General features: G+C 41.0%; 2 protein-coding genes across 6 annotated transcripts in view; one reads left to right on the forward strand and one right to left on the reverse strand.

Annotated features, from left to right (window-relative positions):
• The window catches only part of NDUFAF2 (NADH:ubiquinone oxidoreductase complex assembly factor 2), a 52,413-nt gene extending 48,895 nt beyond the window's left edge, over positions 1 to 3,518 (reverse strand). The window contains exon 1 of the mRNA XM_061351146.1: positions 3,332 to 3,518. Within this exon, the coding sequence (XP_061207130.1) occupies positions 3,332 to 3,458 (127 nt within the window). The 5' untranslated portion in view covers positions 3,459 to 3,518. The remainder of the gene's footprint in view (positions 1 to 3,331) is intronic.
• A 125-nt stretch (positions 3,519 to 3,643) lies between these two features.
• Positions 3,644 to 24,915, forward strand: part of ERCC8 (ERCC excision repair 8, CSA ubiquitin ligase complex subunit) — a 31,219-nt gene continuing 9,947 nt past the window's right edge. Inside the window, exons 1-9 of one of the 5 annotated variants that reach the window (XM_061351147.1) lie at positions 3,644 to 3,795; positions 6,018 to 6,113; positions 6,261 to 6,362; positions 11,821 to 11,944; positions 12,992 to 13,073; positions 13,656 to 13,724; positions 15,739 to 15,805; positions 18,651 to 18,754; positions 23,021 to 23,145. In XM_061351147.1, the coding sequence (XP_061207131.1) occupies positions 3,719 to 3,795; positions 6,018 to 6,113; positions 6,261 to 6,362; positions 11,821 to 11,944; positions 12,992 to 13,073; positions 13,656 to 13,724; positions 15,739 to 15,805; positions 18,651 to 18,754; positions 23,021 to 23,145 (846 nt within the window). In that variant the 5' untranslated portion in view covers positions 3,644 to 3,718. Of the gene's footprint in view, positions 3,796 to 6,017; positions 6,114 to 6,260; positions 6,363 to 11,236; positions 11,611 to 11,820; positions 11,945 to 12,991; positions 13,074 to 13,655; positions 13,725 to 15,738; positions 15,806 to 18,650; positions 18,755 to 23,020; positions 23,146 to 24,915 lie in introns of those variants that run through there. The other 4 variants (XM_061351148.1, XM_061351149.1, XM_061351151.1 and 1 more) reach the window with 4 other exon arrangements.

Below are 24,915 nucleotides of genomic sequence, written 5' to 3' on the forward strand. Positions count from 1 at the left end.
TGATGTCATCTACCTGGATTTATGTAAAGCGTTCAACACTGTCCCACATGGCATCCTTGTCTCTAAATTGGAGAGACATCAATTCGATGGATGGACCACTCGGTGGATAAAGAACTGGCTGGATGGCTGCACACAAAGAGTTGTGGTCAATGGCTCAACGTCCAGCTAGAGACCAGTAACGAGTGGTGCCCCTCACGGATCGGTGTTGGGACCGGTCTTGTTCAACATCTTTGTCAGTGACATAGACAGTGGGATTGAGTGCGCCCTCAGCAAGTTTGCTGATGACATCAAGCCGTGTGGTTCGGTTGATACGCTGGAGGGAAGGAATGCCATCCAGAGGGACCTTAACGTGCTTGTGACGTGGGCTGATGCCAACCTCATGAAGTTTAACCATGACAAGTGCAAGGTCCTACGCCTGGGTTGGAGCAATCCCAGGCACAGCTACAGGCTGGGCAGAGAAGAGATTCAGGGCAGTCCTGCAGAGAAGGACTTGGGGGTGCTGGTCGAAGAGAAAATGAACATGAGCTGGCAGTGTGCACTTGTAGCCCAGAAAGCCTGGGCTGCATCAAAAGGAGAGTGACCAGCAGGTCGATGGAGGTGATCCTGCCCCTTTACTCTGCTCTCGTGAGACCTCACTTGGAGTATTGTGTGAAGTTCTGGTGTCCTCAACATAAAAACATGGAACTGTTGGAACAAGTCCAGAGGAGGGCCACAAGGATGATCAGGGGACTGGAGCACCTCCTGCATGAAGATCGGCTGAGAAAGTTGGGGCTGTTCAGCCTGGAGAAGAGAAGGCTGCATGGAGACCTCATAGCAGCCTTCCAGTGTCTGAAGGGGGCCTATAGGGATGCTGGGGAGGGACTGTTCATTAGAAACTGTAGTGATAGGACAAGGGGTAATGGGTTAAAACTTAAACAGGGGAAGTTTAGATTGGATATAAGGACAAAATTCTTTCCTGTTAAGGTGGTGAGACACTGCAACAGGTAGCCCAGGGGGTTTAGAGCGAGGTGGCCCTGCCTATGGCAGGGGGGTTGGAACTTGATGATATTAAGGTCCTTTCCAACCCTAACTATTCTATGATTCTATTATTATATTTTAATCCATTGCCTTATTAAAGTTTTCTATAGAAGGATCAAATAAATAATAGTGAAAAGTTAGCAGCAGTGAGAAAAAAAATAGAGGGAAAAGTTGTCTACCTTATGATGTCAGTAAAACATTGCATCAGTGCAAGCTGGTGGTGCATAGTTTTCATCAGGTCTAGGCAAAGACAAATGGGAGAATGAGAGGAAAATCCAATAACATCCAATCCAGTACCAATAATACCATAGACCTGCACTGTATCATCTGTATCACAAAAATAAAGTTAATGTGCAAAAGCCTTAAGATTTACAGCAGTGCTGGTCTCACAGACTTCAGCCATATTGTAGTTGCAGAGGATTTAACAACCAGCCCTCCCTCACACAGCAAAATCAGTGCAACTTCACCTCCTACAGTTCACTTTAGTGAAAACCGGGAAACATAAAGGCTACTACGATGTGTTCTTAGATATAACTACTGCAATTCATTGCTAATTTTAAAAGTCTCTTAATCTGTGCTCCTGCTGAGTTCAATGCCCCACCTCCGCTGCCCTCTTACTGACACTACAACTACCATGTACTTAAGTCCTAAATACAGAGATCAGCCTTGAAAGTTTCAAGAGAGAGCTTCCACTGTAAAAGGCATGGCAGCATAAATTCAACTATCAAGAAAAAGTCTGCCAGTATTTCTCCTAAAACAAGTCATTTTTACTGGTAATTAAGGACTGCAATAATCACACACGAGAAATTTGACTGTAGTTGTTACTGCTTCTTATACGCTAAAAGACAAAAACATTATATGCCCCTCAGAGTCACCATGAACCCCAACAGAGATAAGACCAACAGCTGAAAGCAAGACACAGAAAGCCTGCTGTATTCTGCAGAGGGACTTTTTATAGAGGCATGTAGTGACAGGACAAGGCAGAACGGCTTTAAAGTGGGAGAGGGTAGGTTTAGATTACATATTCAGAAGAAATCATTTTTCTGAGGGTGCTGAAGCACTGGTACAGGGTGCTGAGAGAAGCTGTGGCTGCCCCATCCCTGGCAGTGTTCAAGGCCAGGTTGGACGGGGCTTTGAGCAACCTGGTCTGGTGGAAGGTGTCCCTGCCCACAGCAGAGGACTGCATCTGTATGAGCTTTAAGGTCCCTTCCAACACAAACTATTCTATGAGTCTATGATTAATCCAGAGGAAAAACACATTGCTGAGAAAACGGTGTTCACATCTTCTTCCCAGATGGCTATTTCAGCAGACCTGCTTTAAGTCACTGTCAGTTGTTCATGAAGTTTCACAGCAAAACTGGTCAGGGGAACTGCCCTGAAGGCAAAGAAACCATTACATGCTTCTGAAGGGAAGGTCTGCGCCCCTTCCTTCCCTCCTTTTCCTTTAGGAAGTGTAGTGACTTAAGTCTCAGACTTTCTGCTTCTCCTTGTATTCTTAAGAATGCAAGGATACAAGAATACAATTGTGCTCTAGTTGCTGGGACCATATAAAACATGGAGAACAGCAAACAGATAAACAAATCTGTGCAGGGAGAGGAAACAGGACTATTAAATATTAAAGCATGGGTACTGAGACATCCTCAGGGATACCGCCTTCAATAAATTACACATAGCTCTGCAGTGTAAGCATACTATCTCCAGAGAGTGATGTGAGGACATGCTATCAGAGCACCCAGGCTCCTGGAACACATGCAGAAACATAGAAAACTATTTTTCCTCGGAATGCAGTGAACACACACACTGGAGTTAATAAAAACGTACGCAGAAGTGCTCTGAGTTATCAAGGCAGGGGAGTTGGAACTAGATGATCTTAAGGTCCTTTCCAACCCTAACTATTCTATGATTTTACGATTCTAAGATGAGTCAGTCTGTTTATTGCTGCCTACCTACCTACTACAGGGTGATGACTATGCTCCAAAATCTCTCAGTAACTTGCTTTAGGCTTCTTCTTGCTTTGGAGCACCAGTCCAGTGATTAACCGAACACGTATCCCGAAGCGAGCCGCACGGGATGGGCCTACCGCCGGTCCCTCGCACTCATTCCCTCACTTGTAAGAGACCTACCCAACTGCAAACGGCTGCGGCACGGACACCGACCGCCCAGCACCGCTCTCCGCCAGCAGATCGGAGGGTCCCCGCGCAACCCTGACCCCAGCCACCAGCCGCCACCGCCGCCACCACCGCCACCGCCACCCCCACCACAGGCCCGGAGGCACCCGTTCGCGGCTCTCCCGCCTCCCGGCCCCCACGCGTACCTGGCCGAGTCTCGTGCTTAGGCACCCGGTAATACTTGTTGCCGAACTGGTCGGTGCCCACCAGCTCCTTGTCGGGCCCGAAGAGCCGCAGGCGCAGTGCGCGCAGCGCCTGCCAAGCCCGGCTCATCCCGCCGGCGCAGGAGTCCTCCCGCGGCCCCCAAGGTCGGCGCCACAACCCGCCACCCGCCGGCGCCTCTCAAGCCCCACCCCCGACGGGTCGCGTCATACGCGTGCGCCGTCCCGTGCCCTGACCTGCCCGATCGAGCACACAGCCTGACTCCGCCCATCTGTAGCAGGCATGCCAGCAACACCGCTCACCATTGGTGGGGGCCGGCCACCCCTGGCCCAAAATGGCTGAGCAGAGTAGAGTGGCTTCACGTTTTCGCCATGTTGGGGTTAATTTGGGCTCGTCAGGCCGGGCTCGACGATCCATTGCGGTTGCGCCGGGCCGAGGCTACCCGGAGGTAGCGGGGACCGGTGGGGAACTCGGGGTGGGTGGGGCTGCGCTGCGTGGGGCTGCGCTGCGTGGGGCTGCGCTGCGTGGGGCTGCGCTGCGTGGGGCTGCGCTGCGTGGGGCTGCGCTGCGTGGGGCTGCGCTGCGCTGCGTGCGCGAGGAGCACCCGGAGGCGGTGGCAGCTCCCGGCGCTGTCGCTTCGGAAGTCCTCGCCGACTCAAGCTGTGCTAGGCAGGCCTGAGAAGGGGCTTCGGCCTAGGGCGGAGCTCTGTCCTGCTCCGCCCTTCTAAGTGCTCCGGACGCGAGGAGCCGGCAGCCTCCGGAGGCCACAGCAGAGCTTGCGCTATGTCCTCGGTGCCTCTCCTCGGAGCGCCCCGCGGGGTTTTCAGCTGTGGGGGTCAGCAGCCGTGGGGTGGGATGAGTAGGGACAGGGCAAGGAGCTATACCCCAGTGTGTTGCTACCGTAACAGCTTCGCCAGGAGTTTTAATGTGTGTGTGGCTATACTTTGCTTTGTGAAAAACAAGGTGGATGTGATGCTTGTGCCCCTGCAGTTTGTCCTTCCTCTTCCCAAACTTGGCAGGTTGCAGAAGGGGTGTTTTTTTCTTAGGTTCCCAGCAGCTTTTGTGGAAAGTGGTGATTGTATGGAGAAGCTTATTAATATTCCTGCTAAAGATTATAATGTGTTAATTGTTCATTATCAGAGAATCAGTTTTGTACCTGTATTTTGAGATAAAGCAAGTCTCAGTTCAGTCACTCACACACCTCCAGCAGCAGGAAGGATTTGTGTTGCTCATTTGTAGCTTTTGGGGCTTTGTCATTGTAAAAAGGTTCTTCTAAAAAATTGAGATTAACTTCAGTAATTCAGAAAACTTATTTCTATGTGCATTTTGACAACACGATTTTACTTCATTTCTGTGCTCTAAGCACTCGTGTAGCATTCATTGTTAAGAAAAGCATAGTGGGAAGGATTTATGTTACTTGGACAGCTGTCTACCTAACATTTCCCATCCTAAGCATTTTAATTTTGACTTTAAATATAAATAATCTACAGTCTTCAGTAGATTGTATTTATAACTGAATTTTAAAGTAATTTGTTTTAAAACAGTTCCTTTGGGGGATTTATTGCTTCACTAAAATTCAGTCTTGACCTCAAAAATTTTAAACTAGGTATCTTGTATACATCAGAATTCTTGTTCTAGGTGAATTCTTGCATACTTACATTTAACATATTTTAAAGGAGCTTAAATGACTCACTGCTTTTGAAGCATGCCTGCAGACATGCTATTGGGGGTCTGCCTGTAACTGCCTATGTTTCTTGCATCAAGATTTTTGCAGCTGAAGCGAAGTAAGGGCACTTGGCCTTACAGCTTCTCAGTGATCTACTTGGTTACACTTTTGTTGATAGCAGTTTTTACAAAATAGTGCTGTGGGAAGCTCTGGTCATCTTGTAAGGCTAATATTGTATCAGGTAACATGTCTAAAGGAAGCAGAATCTGTCTCTTTTTTGGCCGTGTAATATTAGCATATTTATAGATACAGGCTACTACTAAGTAGTGCGAAATCCTAATTGCAGTTAAGAAAAGTTTGCCTTGGGAACTTCATGTGGATAGTGTAATTTTTATTTAATGTTACAGAAAACATAACACACAAACATTGTTTCCTTAAAGGAAATACTGTGATTTGTTGAACTGAGTGAATCTGTCCTCCACTAGGTGTCCGTAGTTCCAAGGAATGAATTTGTCCTCCACTAGGTGTCCCTAGTTCCAAGTGAACAGAAGCTTGGAAGGATGGTACACCAGGAAGCTTCGAACTAATATTTGTTGCATCTAAAACAACTGCTTCTTAATGTTGCTTTTGCTCACTGTTTGCAAATTACGTCCCATTTTTTGTTTTATATCTTGATCCCCAAATGCAGTTTTACTATTTCTTTGAGCTGATTCTACATTTTTATTTCTCTCTTACCTTCCAAACAACAAAGTATATTTTAATTTTTTTTTCCCGTACAAGTTCACAGGACTTATTTTCAGTCCTGTATTGCATCTGTTGTCTTAGTTTTGGAAAAAATAACAGGGATCGGTTAAGTGCATTGAGGAAGTGGGAAACTGTGGTTTGAGCTGTTCAGAGCACGTAGGAACATTTTGCAGTTCTGCTGTGCTAGTCTTGTTCGTACTTGTTCATAGTTCTGTTTTGGGATTTTTATGGTTTGTTTTTTTGTTTTGTTTTGTTTTAAGGGTTCTAAGTTTGGAATTAAATAAAGATAGAGATGTGGAAAGAATACATGGGAGTGGTATCAACACCCTTGATATTGAGCCTGTTGAAGGAAGATAGTAAGTATGCATTTTAGTTGGTAAAAATGTATATGATTACTTCACTGTGTTGGTACTATGGATTTATTTTCTTGTTGAACACTCAATCATATTGAGCATACTGAGATCATGAGTGTTGTAACTTATGTGCTTTGTTAACTCTTTCAGCATGTTATCTGGTGGGTCAGATGGTGTTATTGTGCTTTACGATCTTGAAAACTTGACCAAAGAAACGAGTTACACATGTAAAGCACTTTGTTCTGTGGGAAGGTAGGTACTCAAAAGTTCTATTAAAATTTTGTAGTGTAACATCTTTTGTGTGACAAATTAATGTGTGGTCTTATTTCAAGGATCACAGTATCACACAGTATCACAGTACGTTAAGAGATTGGAAGGGACCTCAAAAGATCATCTAGTCCAATCCCCCTGCCGGAGCAGGAACACCTAGATAAGGTTACACAGGAACGTGTCTAGGCGGGTTTTGAATGTGTCCAGAGAAGGAGACTCCACAACCTCCCTGGGCAGCCTGTTCCAGTGTTCCGTCACCCTCACTGAGAAGAAGTTTCTTCTCAAGTTTAAGTGGAACCTCTTGTGTTCCAGTTTGTACCCATTTCCCCTTGTCCTATCATTGTTTGCCACTGAGAAGAGCCTGGCTCCATCCTCGTGACACTCCTCCTTTATATATTTATATACACTAATAAGGTCACCCCTCAATCTCCTCTTCTCCAAACTATAGAGACCCAGCTCCCTCAGTCTTTCCTCATAAGGGAGATGCTCCACTCCCTTAATTATCTTAGTTGCCCTGCGCTGGACTCTCTCCAGCAGGTCCCTGTCCTTCTTAAACTGAGGGGCCCAGAACTGGACACAATATTCCAGATGAGGTCTCACCAGGGCCGAGTAGAGGGGAAGGAGGACCTCTCTCGACCTACTAACCACCCCCCTTCTAATACACCCCAGGATGCCATTGGCCTTCTTGGCCACAAGGGCACAGTGTCGGCTCATGGTCACCCTGTCGTCCACCAGGACCCCCAGGTCCCTGTCCCCTACACTGCTCTCTAACAGGTCGTTCCCCAATCTATACTGGAACCTGGGGTTGTTCCTGCCCAGATGCAGGACTCTACACTTTCCCTTGTTATATTTCATCAAGTTATTCCCCGCCCAACTCTCCAGCCTGTCCAGGTCTCACTGGATGGCAGCACAGCCTTCTGGCGTGTCGGCCACTCCTCCCAGCTTAGTGTCATCAGCAAACTTGCTGATAGTACACTCAATTCCCTCATCTAAATCATTGATGAATATATTAAACAATACTGGTCCCAGCACCAACCCTTGAGGCACTCCACTAGATACAGGCCTCCAACTAGACTCCGCCCCATAGACTACAACTCTCTGGCTTCTCTCCTTCAGCCAGTTCACAGTCCACCTCACTACCCGATCATCCAGACAACACTTCCTCAATTTAGCTGCAAGGATGCTGTGGGAGACCGTGTCAAACGCTTTGCTGAAGTCAAGGTAGACCACATCCACCGCGCTGCCATCATCCATCCACCGTGTTATTTCCTCATAAAAGGCTACGAGATTGGTCAAGCATGACTTCCCCTTGGTGAAGCCATGTTGACTGCCCCTCATAACCCTCTTATCCTTGATATGCCTTAAGATGGCACCAAGGATAAGGTGTTCCATCACTTTCCCAGGAATGGAGGTGAGGCTAACCGGTCTATAGTTACCCGGGTCCTCCTTCTTGCCCTTTTTGAAGACTGGAGTGACATTTGCTTTCCTCCAGTCCTCAGGCACCTCTCCCGTTTCCCAAGACTTGGTAAAGATGATGGAGAGCGGTCTAGCAATGACCTCCGCCAGTTCCCTCAGCACCCGCGGGTGCATCCCATCTGGACCCATGGATTTCTGGATGTCCAGATTGCTCAACTGGTCTTTAACCCATTCCTCATCGACTAAGGCAGACCGCTCCGGTGACCTGTCTTCATCTGCGGTCTAAGGATAAAAGACTGTAGAAAATAGTGCCAGAAATTGTGAAGGCTAGCAGGATGCAATATGTGTTTTGGTATGCAAAAAGAAGGCAGTAAATTTTGTATGGATTTATGTGATTTACTAAGTAGCAGGAATAACTGTTTTTTCTTTATTTGCCTAACAGTTACAATATACATACAATGACTGCCTCTTGGAGAAATATTCTTTGCATCCCCCAAGAATATACGGCATGTGTAGCTTTGAATAAATACATGTTTAAGCAAAAGGAAAATTATATTTGCATAATCCTGTTCGTCTGATTGAAAAAAGAAAAATCTAATACAGATTTGTAGTCGTTTTATTTCCCGTCTGCCTGCTCCAGCTTTACTAATAACTATTTTAGGTTCACCAGATGCAAAGATAATTAATACAGGACTTCTTAAGACCATGTTTGACAAAGACATGCTTGACGTGAGTGGTGAGGCACTGGAACAGGCTGCCCAAGGAAGTTGTGAATGCTGCATCCCTGGTAGTGTTCAAGGCCAGACTGGACAGAGCCTTGGGTGACATGGTTTAGTGTGAGATGTCCCTGCCCATGTCAAGGGGGTTGGAAGTAGATGATCTTAAGGTCCTTTCCAACGCTGGCTGTTCTATGATTCTGTGAAAGACAGGTGTATTACTGACAAAAATGAGACATTTCTGAAGAACAGGGTACTGCCATACTGTGTGTAATCTATACAAAGACTCAAACCTTTATTGACTTGTCTGGGTTTCACTGCAGGCAGTATAACGTTCTCTGTTGTGATCATTAAGTCTTCTAGGAAAAGCTTTTCTCCTTGTGTTTAGATAGCAAAGTTATCTAGTAGGTGAGGGCTTTACCTGAGATTCACAAACTACGTCCTACTGTGTGAAAGATTAGTAGCTACATTTTCCCTTACTTTTTTGTAGTCTTCAAATTACTTGAGGTCTATGAGCTTTATGAGTAAGACTGACAAGAATAGGACAGATTTGTAACAGTAAAAGGCCTAAATGGTATCTTGGGCCATAAGAACAAAAAAGGGTAATAGAATATGCCTCAAAACCAGAATTTACTGCAAGTCAGCTGCATTTGGTAAGAGTTTGATGGCTGGGATTTCTTGAACAAAATTAATTAAAACTGTAATTAAGAACAAGTAAGAACTATACGTATCCAAATCTCAAAATAGAGATGAATTTTGAAACAGATACAGCAAACTGAAGAAATACATGGTGAGAAGACAGCATGGAAACTGGCAAATCCAGGCTAAAAATGACACTATCATTAACTCCAGTTAGGTCAGTAGAAATATTCCTTACTTGAAAATTCTATTTATGAACACAGTTGTAGTCTGTTTCTTGAGCAGGTATTAAAATGCATCGAGGCAAGTTTGTTCCTTATCAATTGAGTAGAGACATAAATCACATTAGTAGAATCTGATTCTGTGTAACACAGTAATGATAGGCTTATTAGGCTATCATTTCTGCATAAAGTTACTATAGTAGGGTTTTTTGCCTCAATTATTTGTTCCCAGTTTTCATGTAGTTTTCTATTACATTTTAAATACTTAGTGTAGCTAATTAGCTATGGGTATAGCTTCAGATATTGGAGTATTACTCATACGAAGTTCCTGACATCTTAAATGAATTTGTAGTTACCAGTAAAAAATGCTTCCCATCTGACTGTCTGGCTCTGGTCTTTGAAGTATATGATAATGTCATGTTGCTAAAGTTAACCTGTGTTCCAAGTTTACAATGTCACAATGCAACTGTGGTCCCAAAGTTCCTTACAGGAGAGGCCCTTTGAAGCTCTTTATGTGTAGACCTTGAACTGGGCCTGCTGAGTTTAGTGCATCCTGATGTCCAGCTGTGATTTAGCCAGTGTTTCTCTCTAGAATGTAGGGCCACTATTGCAAAACCAAGACCTTTCTGTGTTGCACTGGGAGTCAGCACACAGAGCTTTACATGTTTTTATGGGATCCATGGTGTTCTGTGACGAAAACTGACATTTGAGAGAAGCTGAACAATGCTAGCTTCTGAGTAATATACAGCTGATGCTTGTCTGTAAGTTAGTCTCTCCTACTGAAAATCCTTCAAAGAGGAATGAGTGTCAGTGACTTTACTATCCATAGAATTAATTATGTACTTTGGTAGAAAAGTTTGGGATATTCTGTGTAATGGGAGAAAATGGGTATAAAATACAGCCCTGAGAGATGAAGTCGGGCCTAGTGACATGTAGCTGTTACTAAGGTTAGCCAGATCAAAGATTATTCCTGCAGAGCTTCTCAAGAATATTTTAGTTCATTCCTAAACCCTCTGGATTATGGAAGAAATAATTGCTTTCACATAGTGCTGAGCACAGTCCAGTGTTGAGCACCTGTACTCTTAGTACCAGGATAATTAGTTCCAAGAGTTTAGGGTTGTTTTTTTTGGTTTTTGTTTTTTTTTTTGGGGGGGGGAGGTTGTTTGTTTGGTTGTTTTTTTTTAAATTCTTCTGCACAGTGCATACAAAAGCCTTTGCAAGAGTAAGTTTGCTCTGAGTCAGGAGTGATTTCCTGGTGCTGCAGGTTGCAAAGATTTTTAGCTTGATCCACCTGTAGAATAAGTGCCTAAGATCTGTTGATTTTTGGCACTATGACAAAATAACAGGCTGCTCTCAGGTATGCCTCAGAGATAAGTGATGCAGGAGTTACTAAGGAGAGCTCAGCAGTTGCTCAATAGTCCCCACTTGATGTCTTCAGTGCTGGCTTATGGCAAACTATTTAAAGATACGTTCTGTGCTTTCTAGCAACCCAAGTGAGCAGGAAAGTTTACTAGCTTAGGTGTAGTGCCAGATCTGTACAGAAGATCTGCATCTGTGTTTACACAGCGATAGCCCTGTAATAGTTACCGCTTTGGAGGCCAGGACACCTGAGAGAGCAATGCAAAGATAAGAGCTGAGGTGAAGAAATCTGAGCTCTTCTGAGCTGTAGATGGAGCCAGCTGGACTATTTTCACAAGTGTATTGCATCTGGCTGGAATGGAGTTCAGTTTCATCATACTAGCTTGTATGGTGCTATGGTTTGGATTTGTGACTGATCTTGCTAGCATGCTGTTTTAGCTATTGCTGAATAGTGCTTGTGCAGTGTCACACAGAGTCTGTTCCTCACTGTGCTCCCTTAGCAAGCAGGCTAGGAGTGGACAAAAGGCTAGGAGGGAATACAGCTGGGACAGCTGACCTGAATTGACCAAAGGGATGTTGATGTTCAATGCCATGAAACATAATGTGCAGCAACAAAATTGAGGGGGAAAGTTTTTAAGGAGCTGTCATTTCTCAGGTTCTGGGTCTTAAGGGATTGCTTTTGCATTGCTTGCCTCTTTTTTTTTTTATTTTTTATTGTTTTGTTTACTTTTACATATTAAAATGCCTGTATCTTAACTAGGTTTTCTCACCTTTGCCATTTGTATTCTGTCCCTCATCCCATTGCATGTGGGGTGTGAGCAAGCTGCTGTGGTGGTGCTTAGCTGCCTACAGTTAACCCACAACAGCATGGTTAAAAAGGTAAATAATCTGTAGTTTCTTGAAACAAAGGCTCTTGGAAGTAATTAACATCGGTTGATAGAAAATTGAAACAACTAATTCTTTAATACTTCAGTACAAAATTTCGTTTAAGAAGTTTAAGCTACGTTTTCAACTTGTCATCAAATACCAAGACAATTATAAGATGATTATCAAGACGCTAACCAACTGGAATCTTTTCCTTGATCTTAGGAGCCATCCTGATGTACACAAATTCAGTGTGGAGACAGTCCAGTGGTATCCTCATGACACTGGCATGTTTACATCCAGCTCGTTTGATAAAACCTTGAAAATATGGGATACAAATACTTTAAAAGTAAGAGAATTTCTACAAGTTACAGGCTTGTTTGTATACGTATTATTCATTCCACAAATGGAGTTCTCCCAGAGCTCAACAGGACCAAGTATCCAGAGGATGAAAACTAGCAAATTGTTAGAACTGTGAGTGCAGGTCTGTCGTCATTGTTATCATTGCAGGGACAGAGTAAGAGAATAAATTTTGACCTCTTTTTGTCAGATGTGAAGCCATATTTGCAGTTACTAAATCTTTTCATAACTCAAAAGTTCAGTTCAATTCCCAGGTAGCTCTGTGGGCATCACTTAAAGCAGTGAGCATGTGAAGACTGATTGACCTGTTGTGCCACCAAATGTTGTATTTGAAAACACAGAAAAGTTAATTTTAAGGGTTTTTTTTCAAATACACTTTATTTTAGAATAGGACAACTAAAGCAACTGTTCCTGAAAGTAATTGCACCAATTATGAAAGCACATACAATATTCCTGTAATTTTAACATTTACAATGTTAAATAATTTTCTGTGGTGGTCTTTTTGTGGATTTTTGTGTGTTTCAGTTTTGTTGGTTTGGGTTTTTTTGTTTTGTTTCTTGTTTGTTTGTTTTTTGTGGGAGAGTGGGGTTTTGTTTGGTTTGTTGGGTTTTTTCTTTTTTTTTCTTTAGGAATTGAAGATAGTGTGTGATGTTTGTGAATGACAAGAGACTTCTAAATTTAGATTAAGCACTTTCCTTCTCTTGCCTTCTGTCTCTATATCATAACATTCCCATTTGTTGGTGGTTTTTTTTCTTTGCTAACTTTTTTTCAATAATTTCCATTTATGCCTCTGAATAGCCATTTTTCTTGGTCCTTCCTTTGAGTCATCTCAGAGCTCCAGCGTAGTTGTTCTAATCTTGGAAATATACTTACTTTGCAATGTTTGTGTGACATGGTTTCTAATCAGGAGACTTATTGTTAGTATGTAAAAAGTAATATTTGTATTAGTCTTACTTGTAGCTGTTACTTGAAAAACTCTTAATGAGAATTTTAATTATGATAAATTGTGATGTGATTAAATTAATCTTATTGTAAGTCTGCAGATGCCTTTCACTTTAAAGGGACAGTTTATAGCCATCACATGTCTCCAGTTGCTACAAATCATTGTTTAGTAGCAGGTACGTATGTGTTTTTAAGAAATGCTGTATGTATTTTGGTCTTAAAGTAATAAGCAGATGTAATATTTGGTAGGGTTTTTTCCTCTCCCTGTCTTTGTTCCTTGATAAAATATTAGTGGCTAGTTAGGTGTTTATGAAAATATCATGTTGGTTCTTTTGAAATAATGCATCAGATAGAAATTCTTAGCTATAATTAGATTACTTTTCATTACATAAGTTAGCATTTGAATTTCATTAGATCCAAACATAGTAAACGGTGTAAATGAGCTCTGTGCATGTTGCTTGCATGTCCACATTTGAACTACGTTTAGCAAAAAAAAAAAAGTTGTTTTTTTTTTTTTTAATGTTTAAGTTTCTTAAGTACTGTCCTGTTTACCCCCAGTTTCTAAGTTGTCTGTTATATAGGAAGTTTACTTGGACTAAAAATGTAAATCCGTTACTAGAACCCATTGTTCTGACTAAATTAACCATTATGCAGCTAACATTTTTCTTCTATTTCTTTCTTATTGTTAAGATCTTTTTATTGTTTTCTCGAATGCTGGGTTTTATTTTTCTTAGCTGTCTTTGTTTTTCTTGTTACAGTTGGTACCAAAAGCCCCAAAGTACATCTCTGTGACTTGAAGTCTGGATCTTCTTCTCACATTCTTCAGGGTACTTTTAGTCTGAAACATAAATGTTAAACAATAACTACTTTGAGTAAAACAAGTCCTGTAAAGAAACACTGTATACAATGTATTCTTTGTAAGTAACATGACTAATTTATTTATTGCCAGTTGTGAAAGTTACACAGTGGCAAAAGGTTCTTCTGGGTGTTAGTGGTAATGAATTGGGTAATACAAATACTAATTAATGAACAATTATTACAGATGTTCAGGCATTTTCATGATCTAATCGATAGTGATAACTATTTATTACATGTTTAAGCATAGGCAGTGTTTTTGTGCTCATGGAAATTTGATATGGGTTGCTGTTTTTGGGGGGTTTTGGTGAGATTTTGATTGGGTTTGTTTTTAAAAAAAACAACAACACCCAAACTAACCAAACACACACACACACACACAAAATCACTCTTTTCAACAAAATATCCTGTGGAGGTGCTTGCATGGCTTTGTTTAGAAGTTTCTATATAACTGGCGAGTTATTACTCGCTATAGAAGGGTGATATCTAATCCGTTTCATTTACCCAATTCACTAAACACAGGGGCTTTATTGTTCTGTAAGCCATTCATTTTTATACTCAATGTTTTTAATGTTTACTTTTTGGAGTATGAGTATATATACAAATGCTCAAGTGAAGGCAATTACAAAGTAAATCATTGTGCTTCAAACCAGCAGAGCAAGAGGCAGATCTGATCCAGAAACTTTAGAGGAGTGTTAGCTCAGACAGCAATGTGGAAATGCAGCCTTATTTCTTCACTGGCCAGCTCAAATCTAAAAGGTGCTTTCATGGAATGCAGAGCTTAAGTCACCAAATCCTTCTGAATTAAATTTGCTGCAAGAGGTGTGTCAGTGGTCTGTTTCTAGAACAGAGAGTACCAGAGAGTGCAGACAAAAAAGTTGTTCACTGAAGAATCAGTTTTGTTCCAGCAGAGCTACTTAATTTTGACAGAAGAGTTAGTGCTTTCCAGGAACAAGCCGGTTGTGTCTTTTCTGATATAGTTAGCTTGAATGCAGTATTAGGGGAACAAGGAGAAGGAGATTGTCTTCCACTGAACATAATAATTCTTTACAGAACTTGAACCACTCAATAGTGTCTTGGAAAATAGATATGAACATTTTTTCACATTGACTAACTCTAGCAGCCAAAATAGAGGTAAATGCTTGTCTGTAATTTACTCAATGGATCCAAATGTGTCTGCCGTGAGCCTTCCAATTGTATCCAGTAGTATCTGTGTTATGGATATTTTTTCCATTATCCCGGGCATCACGGTCCTTAGATTATTTCAGGTAATGGAAAACCAGCTACTAGAAGATGTGCCAGGAACAAGGTGGTTCACATAGTTTTAAACTCTATTAAACTTCTATTTGCTTTAACTTAGGGTTGTTTTTTTTTTTTTTCAACAATGTATTTCTAGTATTACATGAAGCATGATTACCACCTTTCCATCTAAGACACCTTACACTCCCATTGCCTCTATTTATGAAATTATATTAATCATTTTAAAAAGTTACCAGGTTTCAAAGCGTGTGTATCTATGTACGTAATACATATTAGTTATCCACTAAGCAGCACTGGGCATGACATTTTATCTTAATGTCTTAGTATTTCAGACCTAATTAAGGTAAAAATATTCCGTATTCAGGACAAGAGTATTTGAGCTGGGTGAAGTTTTAGTCTTAAGTACATAAGGTAAATGTACTTTTTATTAAACATTTTGAAAGGATTTGAAGAAAAAGAACTGGAAAGTACCTTCTGCATATGAAAACACCAGTGAAAACATAAAACTTCATAAAAGTGTTAGAAGTAAATTGCAGTTCCACTTGAACAAGAAGAAGAAAGGAAACAACCTCTAGCACAAAACAATACGCTTTCACAAAATTCGAATTCACATTACAGTTTAGATAATTGTTCTGGTTTGGTGGGTTCTATAAAATGAAGTACTTGCTTTTACTTTTAGTTAGTTAAATAAAATGGTGTGTATAAGCCTTTTCATTTAACTTTTAGGTCACAGGCAGGAAGTACTGGCAGTGGCTTGGTCCTCACGTCATGAATATGTTTTGGCAACAGGAAGGTAAGGGTGTTGTTGGACTGTGACATGTGCTAAAAACGTCTGATGGTAGAACTTTATATGTTCATTTTCTGTGTTTTTTACAGTTTAAATGCACTTTTCAAGTTTATTTTCATCATTTACTTTAACTTAGTCACAGTTTTGTAGGTCTTGCCTAGAAAAAAAGCCTGAGATCCAAATTACTAGAATCATAGAATAGTTGGGGTTGGAAAGGACCTTAAGATCATCAAGTTCCAACCCCCCTGCCATGGGCAGGGACACCTCCCACTAAACCATGTCACCCAAGGCTCTGTCCAGCCTGGTCTTGGACACTACCAGGGATGGTGCATTCACAACTTCCTTGGGCAACCCATTCCAGTGCCTCACCACCCTTACAGTAAAGAACTTCTTCCTTATATGCAATCTGAACTTCGCCTGTTTAAGATTGTAGGGTTCTGAAATAGTAATTGGATTTAAATATATATGAAAATGATAGAACATTATTAAGACACTTAGTTTTTATTGTTTATTAGCACTCATATTGCTGATGTGTTTTACAACAAAGTAAAATGTTTAGCTCAAAGTACCATTCTGATTAGCCACTGCTAATATCAAAGAGCATAACTTGGGTAGCTTAGCTGATGGGTAATAACTTTCCAAGCTGCAAGTACTTCTGTGAATATAGATTGTATATTGATATTCCTGGGCCTTTTATTTTTTCAGTCTAAAAGATCCTCTTGACTTTCCTAGAAGTTTTGCATAATTTAGCTTTTAATTATAATGTGACATTACCCAGTTTCATGTTGGGATGTCTTTTCTTTTGAATTGCAGAGATGAATGGCCATTTTATAACTTGATAACTTGAGAGTGAAATTTAACTAAGTTGATATAAAAATTGCATACCTTTGCCTTCTGATGTCAAACCCCTTAATTCAGAGGTGAGCCAGTACAAGCCCCACGAAGCTCAATAAGGCCAAGTGCAAGTCCTGTACCTGGTAATCCCAAGAACAAATCCAGGCTAAGCAGAAAATGGATTGAGAGCAGCCCTAAGGAGAAGGACTTGGGGGTGTTAACTGGTGAGAAGCTCAGCGTGAGCCAGCAGTATGAGCCTGTAGCCCAGACACTATCCTCAGCTGCATCAAAAGAAGTATGGTCAGCGGGTCAGCAGAGGTGATTCTCCCACTCTGCTGTGATCTCATGAGATCCCAGCTGGAACACTGCATCCAGCTTTGGGGGCCCCAGCACAAGAGGGACGTGGACCTGCTTGAGTGAGTGCAGTGGGAGGTCACAAAGATGATAAGAGGGCTGGAGCATTCTGCTATGGAAACAGGCTGAGAGAGTTGGTTTTGTTCACTCTGGAGAAGAAAAGGCTTCAGGAAGACGTTATAGCAGCCTTCTAGTACCTAAAGGGGCCTTACAAGCAATCTGGAGGGTGACTTTTTACAAGGACAGTTAGGCATAGGACATGGGTAATGGCTTTGAACTGAAATAGCATAGATTCAGATACAGGCATTAGGAGGCAGTTCTTTACTGTGAGGGTGATAAGGTACTGACACAGGTTGCCCAGGGGAGCTGTGGCTGCCCCATCTGTGGCAGTGTTCAAGGCCAGGCTGGATGGAGCTTTGAACAACCTGGTCTAGTGGAAGGTGTTCCTGCCCATGGCAGGGGGGTGGAATGAGATGTTCTTTAGTGTCCGGTCCAGCACAAACCATTCTATGGTTCTGTGATCTCTATTCATGTTCCTAGAATACTTGTTTGATGTAAAGTAATATGCTGTCTGCATACTCAGTTGGAATATCACTTGAAAGTTAATAGAATCGGTCTGTAGTGTACAGGGGAGCACAAAAGAATAAATCAGTCATTAGCTTTGTCAAATACAGAACATAAGTAACAGTTTTGCTTTGATCAGTTTTAATATACTATTTATATTCCTCATATACTGCACTCTTTATGGACAATTAAGTTGCTGGGAAGTGTCCAAATAGTTTCACTAAATATATCTACACTGATGACTTAGTGCATGGGAAATAGTATTTTCTGTTAATTCTCATCTATAACTGGGAATCTTGGGGATGCATACAAAATTATACTACTGGAATGCTTAAATCAAACTGCACTTCAAGGTGCTTTACAAAGTGCACTGCCTGCAGTGTTGCAGTCTGTGTGTATGTAGTCCCAAGAGTTACCATTACTTTTGTTGTTGGCAAAGACAAAGGGTTAGCAAAGCATGAACGTGTGGTGACCTGGGAACCAGAATGAATCACAGCAGCCTGAAACTTGGGGTTTCTCTCCTTGTGCCACCCTGGTGGACAAAGCCAGAAAGTTTATACAAAAGCAAGAATCACTGTTTCTGTGCCATAGCAGTGCGTGAGAACAGAGCATAAAACCTGTATGACAGCAAAGCATATAGACCTGTCCAGCCTACATGTCACCAGCCAACTTCTGTAGCAGTCATACTATAGATTTGTGATAGCAAGAGCCTTAGTTCCCAGACAATCGTTACAGATAGTGATGGAGTCTGTAGCTACGGTTTACTCAACAGAAGAATTAGCAAGTTTATTTCTAGTCTGTGTGGGCATGTAAGAGTATTGTGCTACTAACAAAGAGGCAAGTATATTGTATTGTAAAAAAAGGTTCACTTTTAACTTAGGTGCCTGTAGTGTACTAGGTATGTGTATGAGTAATTGTAAATTCATGTCTGAATTCTGACAAAAATATTTTCATTAAACTATTGGCTTGATTGTGACTGCATAATATGTAGTTCAGAATAGTTGCTGAACCAGGGTGAGTGCAGGTTGGTTGGCTTGAGATAGTTACTGAACTAGAGTGCATACAATTTCCTTAATGTACGCAAATCTGTTTTTCTTAGTGCAGATGGTAAAGTGAAATTATGGGACGTGAGGAGAGCATCTGGATGTCTGAATACACTTGATCAGCACAATGGAGAAAAGTCCAAAGCATCTTCGGAGGCAGGTAATACAGAATATAAGTGGTGGTAATCTTTAGGTAGCTAGAAGTAGTCTCATATTTCGTAGATGTATTGAGTGCTAAAACTAGCAAAGGACAGTAGTGATAATCCAGTTATTGTCTATTGTGTGACACCAGCCATTGAATTTTATTCAGTTACTTCTGTTACAGAGGCAGTGTTTGTCATTGGGGATCTTGCTTAGAGAGATGTCTTTGGCAGTGGTATTGTATCATTCTAAATGCTTCCCCCCCTTAAATGGGAAAAAATTGCCATCTGTTTTATGGACAAAAGAATTCACTCCTGTTGGAGATGAGGCAATTGTTTCATATTTTGCAAGCCGTGTCATGTTAAGGTGGTGTCTTTACCCCAGTGAGAGGCTTATCTCCCTATAAGGGGGAGGATTTCACCCCTTCACCTCTAAGTTTGATGCATTTATTACTACCCCAGGAACAACAACACCCTTGAGACTCTTTTAGCTGATTAGGCTATCAGAGTCTTCTGCAGGCACTCCACTGGACAGCACACTATATCAGAAGGTGATTCCTACTCTCTTATTCAGAGTACACAGCAACAGATTCACCCATCAAGTTAAAAATTTTCTAAGTTTTTTAACCAATTTAAATATCTGAAAGCTCAAGACAAAATAGATCTTAACTGAGCACTTTTATTATATAATTTTGACAGTTTTAAGGTTCAAATGTTTCTGGCAACAATATAATATACTAACTCAAATAAGCAACATGAAAATAATATATAAAGCCATTCAAAATAATGCATAAAGCTAAAATCCAGTCATTAAAAGTGGAGAAATGTGTACACTTCTTAGCCAATAAGTGTCCCTGTCTGGGGGAGAAGACTGGTTCAGACCATCAACTGATCCCAGTAGTTACAATGGAGTCTTCCCTAATTTCAGACACACACACACTCCCTTAATTTTGCATACTTATATGATTTAATGTCAATTAGTAACTTCCCACACTACCACCCTACCTCCTTTTACTGCTAATGTGCATAAGGATTACATTATTAAATGCCTAACTATGCATGGTCCTAGGAGGGTCTCCTGACCTTGGCAGGGGTCTTTGGACCTATGGGTATGACTTTTAGTGTTAAAATGAGGTTGTAATGAGGGAAGTTTACCAAAAGGGCACCTAATCTTCTATTTCTGACTCATGAAAAATATTTTGACAATTATCCTGGTGTTATCAGGATGTAGCAGACTTCAGTGAGACTATTTATTGATTAGAGGTTCATTAGTCTAGTTTTTCTCAGTCTTGTTTTTCTGTCAGCCTACAGAAGCCAAAGCTTCTCCAGCTGTCAGTTCTCATTGTGACTCACTATTGTTTTTCAGGTCTCCTGATCCTTTCAGGGTCTTTCACGATAATACAGGTTTTAATTTCTTAACTAAATAACTATGGAATTGTAATTATATATTAAAGTTTATGCCTATGGAGTTTTAACTAAACACCTATGGAGCTTGGGTGTCTCTAGTCATACATATTTTGGTGTGAAATTCTCTCACTTTATAATCATTGTCTGTCGGTTGCTCAGAGATTTATCAGTACATAGTGTCTTCCTATTCCTTTACCTTCAGGGACTGTAATAGCCTGTCCACAGTGTCTTCACTCTGCTCCACTCTCTGGTTTATTGTAGCATGTGCTAAGGTTGCAGGGTTGCCTGAAGAACTGTTGTAGGGTACCTTGTGTGCATGCTAACCACATTCCATCCCAGAAGTAGCAGCTGCATTTAACCCTGAAATTTCTTTAGTATTACAAAAAAGTTTAGTATTACTTTGAGAATCTGTGGGAGGAGGAGGGATTGTCTCTAATTTCTGCCATTGTCCCAAAAGCTGTTCCCATTGTCAGCTGCCATTTTTTTAAAAACAGACAGGAGAAACAAAACCCACCAAAGCACATTTCCTTTCCTGTTTAAATTAGTCTTGCTTTCCCTGCAAGCGACTAGAATATTCTCTTATGTGGTGCTGTAAAATCAATTGTATTCCTTTTATACTACATAAAGTATACAACAGAGTATAAATTTATGATTATATTTCATTATACAGGAAGCTAAATTACACTCTTATTTCAGTGCAGTCATGTGCATTAATGGTGCCTTGTATCAGTTGTTACTAAATGCAACATTAATATTTTTATTCATCTTCAGGTCACATTTCCTTACCTACAAAACAAAGCCTGAACAAAACCCAACCCTAATTCAAAGGGAAGGTTTTGAACTTAAAATTATAGCTCATTATTTTTGTCAGTTCTGGACAAAAAATACATAATTTTGTCAGGCCGAAAAAGTACTTGAGCCATTGCTGCTTTCAGGTAAAAGTACGTAGTATTTGGAATTGAATTGTAGAGTAGGAGCTGTTTCATGCCTCTGAACAAAGGGGTTCTTGTAGCATAGATTGTAGTGATTAAAGCGTACAACTCTGTCTCACTTGTACGTGTAACTTAAATTGTATGTAGAAAAATACATGTAAAACTCTCAAGTCAAACTAATTTTCTAAAATGTCAGAGGACATGAAATAGCAGTAAGTATCTGCTTTAATAATTGATAATTGTTCTATAATCTCTCTGGTGTATAAATTGTAATATCAAGGTTTGGTTTTGACAATTTGAAATTTTATTGAAATTCAAGAAATTACTGAGATGAAAATGCTCTAAAGAAATCTATGGATTATGAAATAAGAAAAAATCTGGGCAGATTGTTTTATGAAAATCTGAATTCTATGTAATTCACAAGATAATTGGTGCCATTCCTTTGAGTGTCATGATGTCTTATTTAAACACAACTTTCTTTGCAACTTTATTTCTCTGAGATATTCAAGATAATTTTTGACTAATCTAATGGCAATCACGTAGACTAGGATATTAAATACATTGAAACGTAGCTTAGCTGAACTAAATGTGGCTAACTTTTTCTAATAAAGTCTTTGGAAAACAGTTAACACTTCTTACCTAAGAGGTATGTCTGAATTGTGTACTGCAGTATAATGCAGTGATACCTTGTCCATTTTGCAGGGAGTTCATTTATGGGCATCATAATTAGGTTTGCTTTGGTAGCACTGGGTTGAATTTAGCTACTTGAATATATGTAAGAATGTGCAGTACTGCAGGATGAACTAAGTGGAGTTAATTGATAGTACTCTATAAAAAATATAGAATAGACCTACAATGATTGTCTAGTCCAGCTGCCTACCCACCTCACGGCTGACCAAAAGCTAAAGCATCTTATTAAGGGCGTTATCCAAACGCCTCTTAAACACTGACAGGCTCAGGACATCAGCCACATCTCTAGGAAGCCTGTTCCAGGGTTTGACCACTTTCAGTAAAAAAATGCTTCCTAATGTCCAATCTAAACCTTCCTTGGTGCAACTTTGAACCATTCCCATGTGTCCTGTCACTGGATCCCAGGCAGAAGAGCCCAGCATCTCCCTCTCCCTTTCTCCTCCTCAGGAAGCTGTAGAGAGCAGTGAGGTCACCTCTCAGCCTCCTTGTCTCCAAACTAGACAAGCCCCAAGTCCTCAGCTGCTGCTCACAGTAAATGCCCTCCAGCGCTACCAACAGCTTTGTTGTCCTCCTCTGGAGGCATTCGAGGGCCTTCACATCCTTCTTTAATGGTGAGGCCCAGCACAGCACACAGGGCTCCAGGGGAGGCTGCACCAACACTGAATACAGTGGGAGAATCACCTCTTTTGACTGGCTGGGCATACTGTGTGGTGCACCCAGGGTACGGTTTTCCCTCTTGCCTGCCAGGGCACAGTGCTGACTCCTATTGAGCTTAGCATCAAACCAGCACCCAGAGGTCCCTTTCTGCAGGGCCACTCCCCAGCCACTCTTCTCCAAGTTCATACTGTGCCCTGTGTTACTCTGTCCTAGGTGCAGAATTTGGTGTTTGGGTGTGTTACATTTCATCCCATTCATTGCCCAATGCTGCAGTCTACCTAGATTGCTCTGCAAGACATCTCCCAGTTTGGTATCATCAGCAAACTCTAATGGTGCATTCAGCTCCAGCATCCAGATCATTGATAAATATATTAAACAGAACTGGCCCTAGAATTGAGCCCTGAGGAACACCACTAGCGAGTGATCGCCAGACAGACACTTTTATAAACCAAGAGTTTAAAATTATTAATTTACTGATACATTGACATTTAAATAACATTTTCAGTACTATGCATTGAAATAAAAATGTTTATACAAATAGTAATTCTTCTGCAGAAATCTGAAGCAGGTTGGTTTGTTTGTGTTTTTTTTTTCCTACAGCAAACAGTGCTCACACTGGGAGAGTTAATGGTTTATGCTATACAAATGATGGACTTCATCTGTTAACCACTGGTACAGATGATCGGATGCGACTCTGGAACAGCTTCACTGGAGAAAATACATTAGTAAGTTATGGAGCATCTTCAGTTATGTTTTTACTTCCTTAAGTAAAGCTTTACTTGCCTTTTTTTACTTAGAAGATTTATAATTTGTGCAATTGTCATTACGACTTTGGATATTCATTTCATAAAGGGTATAGCTGCTTAATCTTATCATTAGAAGATTGAGTGAGCTTTTATTTTTTCAAATTTCTTTTGTTATTTCTTTTGTTATTTCTACTTAGTAAAAAAAGAGTATCAAGAACTTGGGTCTACTTAAAGATTAAATATGGTAACTTCTCATGGTTTAAGCACAGTCAGCCACGCAGCTGCTCGCTCACCCCCACCCCGCCCCCCACCTGTCCGCTCATCACCTGCCAACCGATACCCAGCCTGACCCAAGCAGCAATCTAGGCCTTGCAGGTAACTGCCCCCAGTTTATATACTGGGCATGACGTACTGTGGTGTGGAATACCCCTTTAGCTAGTTTGGGTCAGGTGTCCTGCCTCTGCTTCCTCCCGGCTTCCACTCGTCCCTGGCAGAGCATCAGACTCAGAAAGTCCTTGGTCAGACTAAACATTACTGAGCAGCAACTAAAAACATTGGTGTTATCAGCGCTGTTCCCAGTCTGAAAGTCAAAACCACAGCACTGCACCAGCTACTAAGAAGGAGAAATATGACTGCTACTGCTGAACCCAGGACATAACTTTAAATTCATTTTGTGAGTGCAGCTGAAAACACTTCAGACAGTAGTGAAAGTCTTAATATGTAGTGACTAATGGTAGAAATGTTTATATACTTTTTTTAGCTGTTAGTTGTCAGTGTGCTAGCCACAGGGCAGTTGTCCATACCTGATTGACTGCCTGGCTTTCTTGCAGCTTTGTATTTTTGTGAAATCTCTTCTGTGAAATCCTGTAGCAATCTTAAAGGTATTTATTCCTCTACATCTTCATTACAACCAGATGGGGAGGGAGGAATATTAATCTTCGCTGCTTTTCCAGCCCTTCCTATTCCTTGTTGTTTGCTAAAGGTTCCTGTTTTAATTTTCTGTTCAGTAAATATAGTATGTTCTTCTTTCAAAATATGCATAGATAACTCAGTTTCTGTGGGATTGTAGCCAGGTGTGGTTATGGTCTGTCACTGCTAGCAGAAAAGGAAGAGATTTTACTCTACCTTAGTAATATTTTAATTCTGCTGCTGAGTTTCAGAACACAGCAAGAATAATTCTTTACAGACATTTAAATGAAAGAACTTTTCTATCTCCTTGCTACCCGTATTTGCCAGCTTGTTCTCAAGACTTCATATACAGACATCTTCCTGTCTTGTAATCACCATCACAAAAGTAGAAAATAAGGTTTGTTCACTCTCCTGTCACCAGCTGGATCAGTATGTTCTAGTTTTTTGTGCCTGTTAGTTTGTTAACTTGTTTCATAGGCTATTTTACTTTTTTTTTTTTTGGTGTGGAATAGCTTGATATCCTGCCTTGATTTTGAAAGTTTAGAGTTATAGTGTCCAGAGTACTGTTTTTTCACAGATGGCCCAGAGGTATTGCTTAAACTAATTTTAAGGCACCAGCAGACAAATGCATGTACATGTCATATCATAGTGCCTTTGTTTTCCCTACTAGTGCCAGTCCTTTTGATCTCAGTGTGGGGTGGGGGTTTTTTAGTTTTTTTTCTTTCTTTTTTTTTTTAATGTTTTTAGCAATGAGCTGAATTTGGGGCCTAGTGGATCATTTCAGCTAGTAAGAGAAATTAATGTTGCAGTCTTGTGTATCTTGCATACATCCTTTATCAT

The sequence above is a fragment of the Neopsephotus bourkii genome, unplaced genomic scaffold (genome assembly GCF_033783945.1).
Source record: "Neopsephotus bourkii isolate Nb327-2 ecotype Australia unplaced genomic scaffold, CSIRO-AGI_Nbou_v1 NB_559, whole genome shotgun sequence".
Taxonomy (NCBI): domain Eukaryota; kingdom Metazoa; phylum Chordata; class Aves; order Psittaciformes; family Psittacidae; genus Neopsephotus; species Neopsephotus bourkii.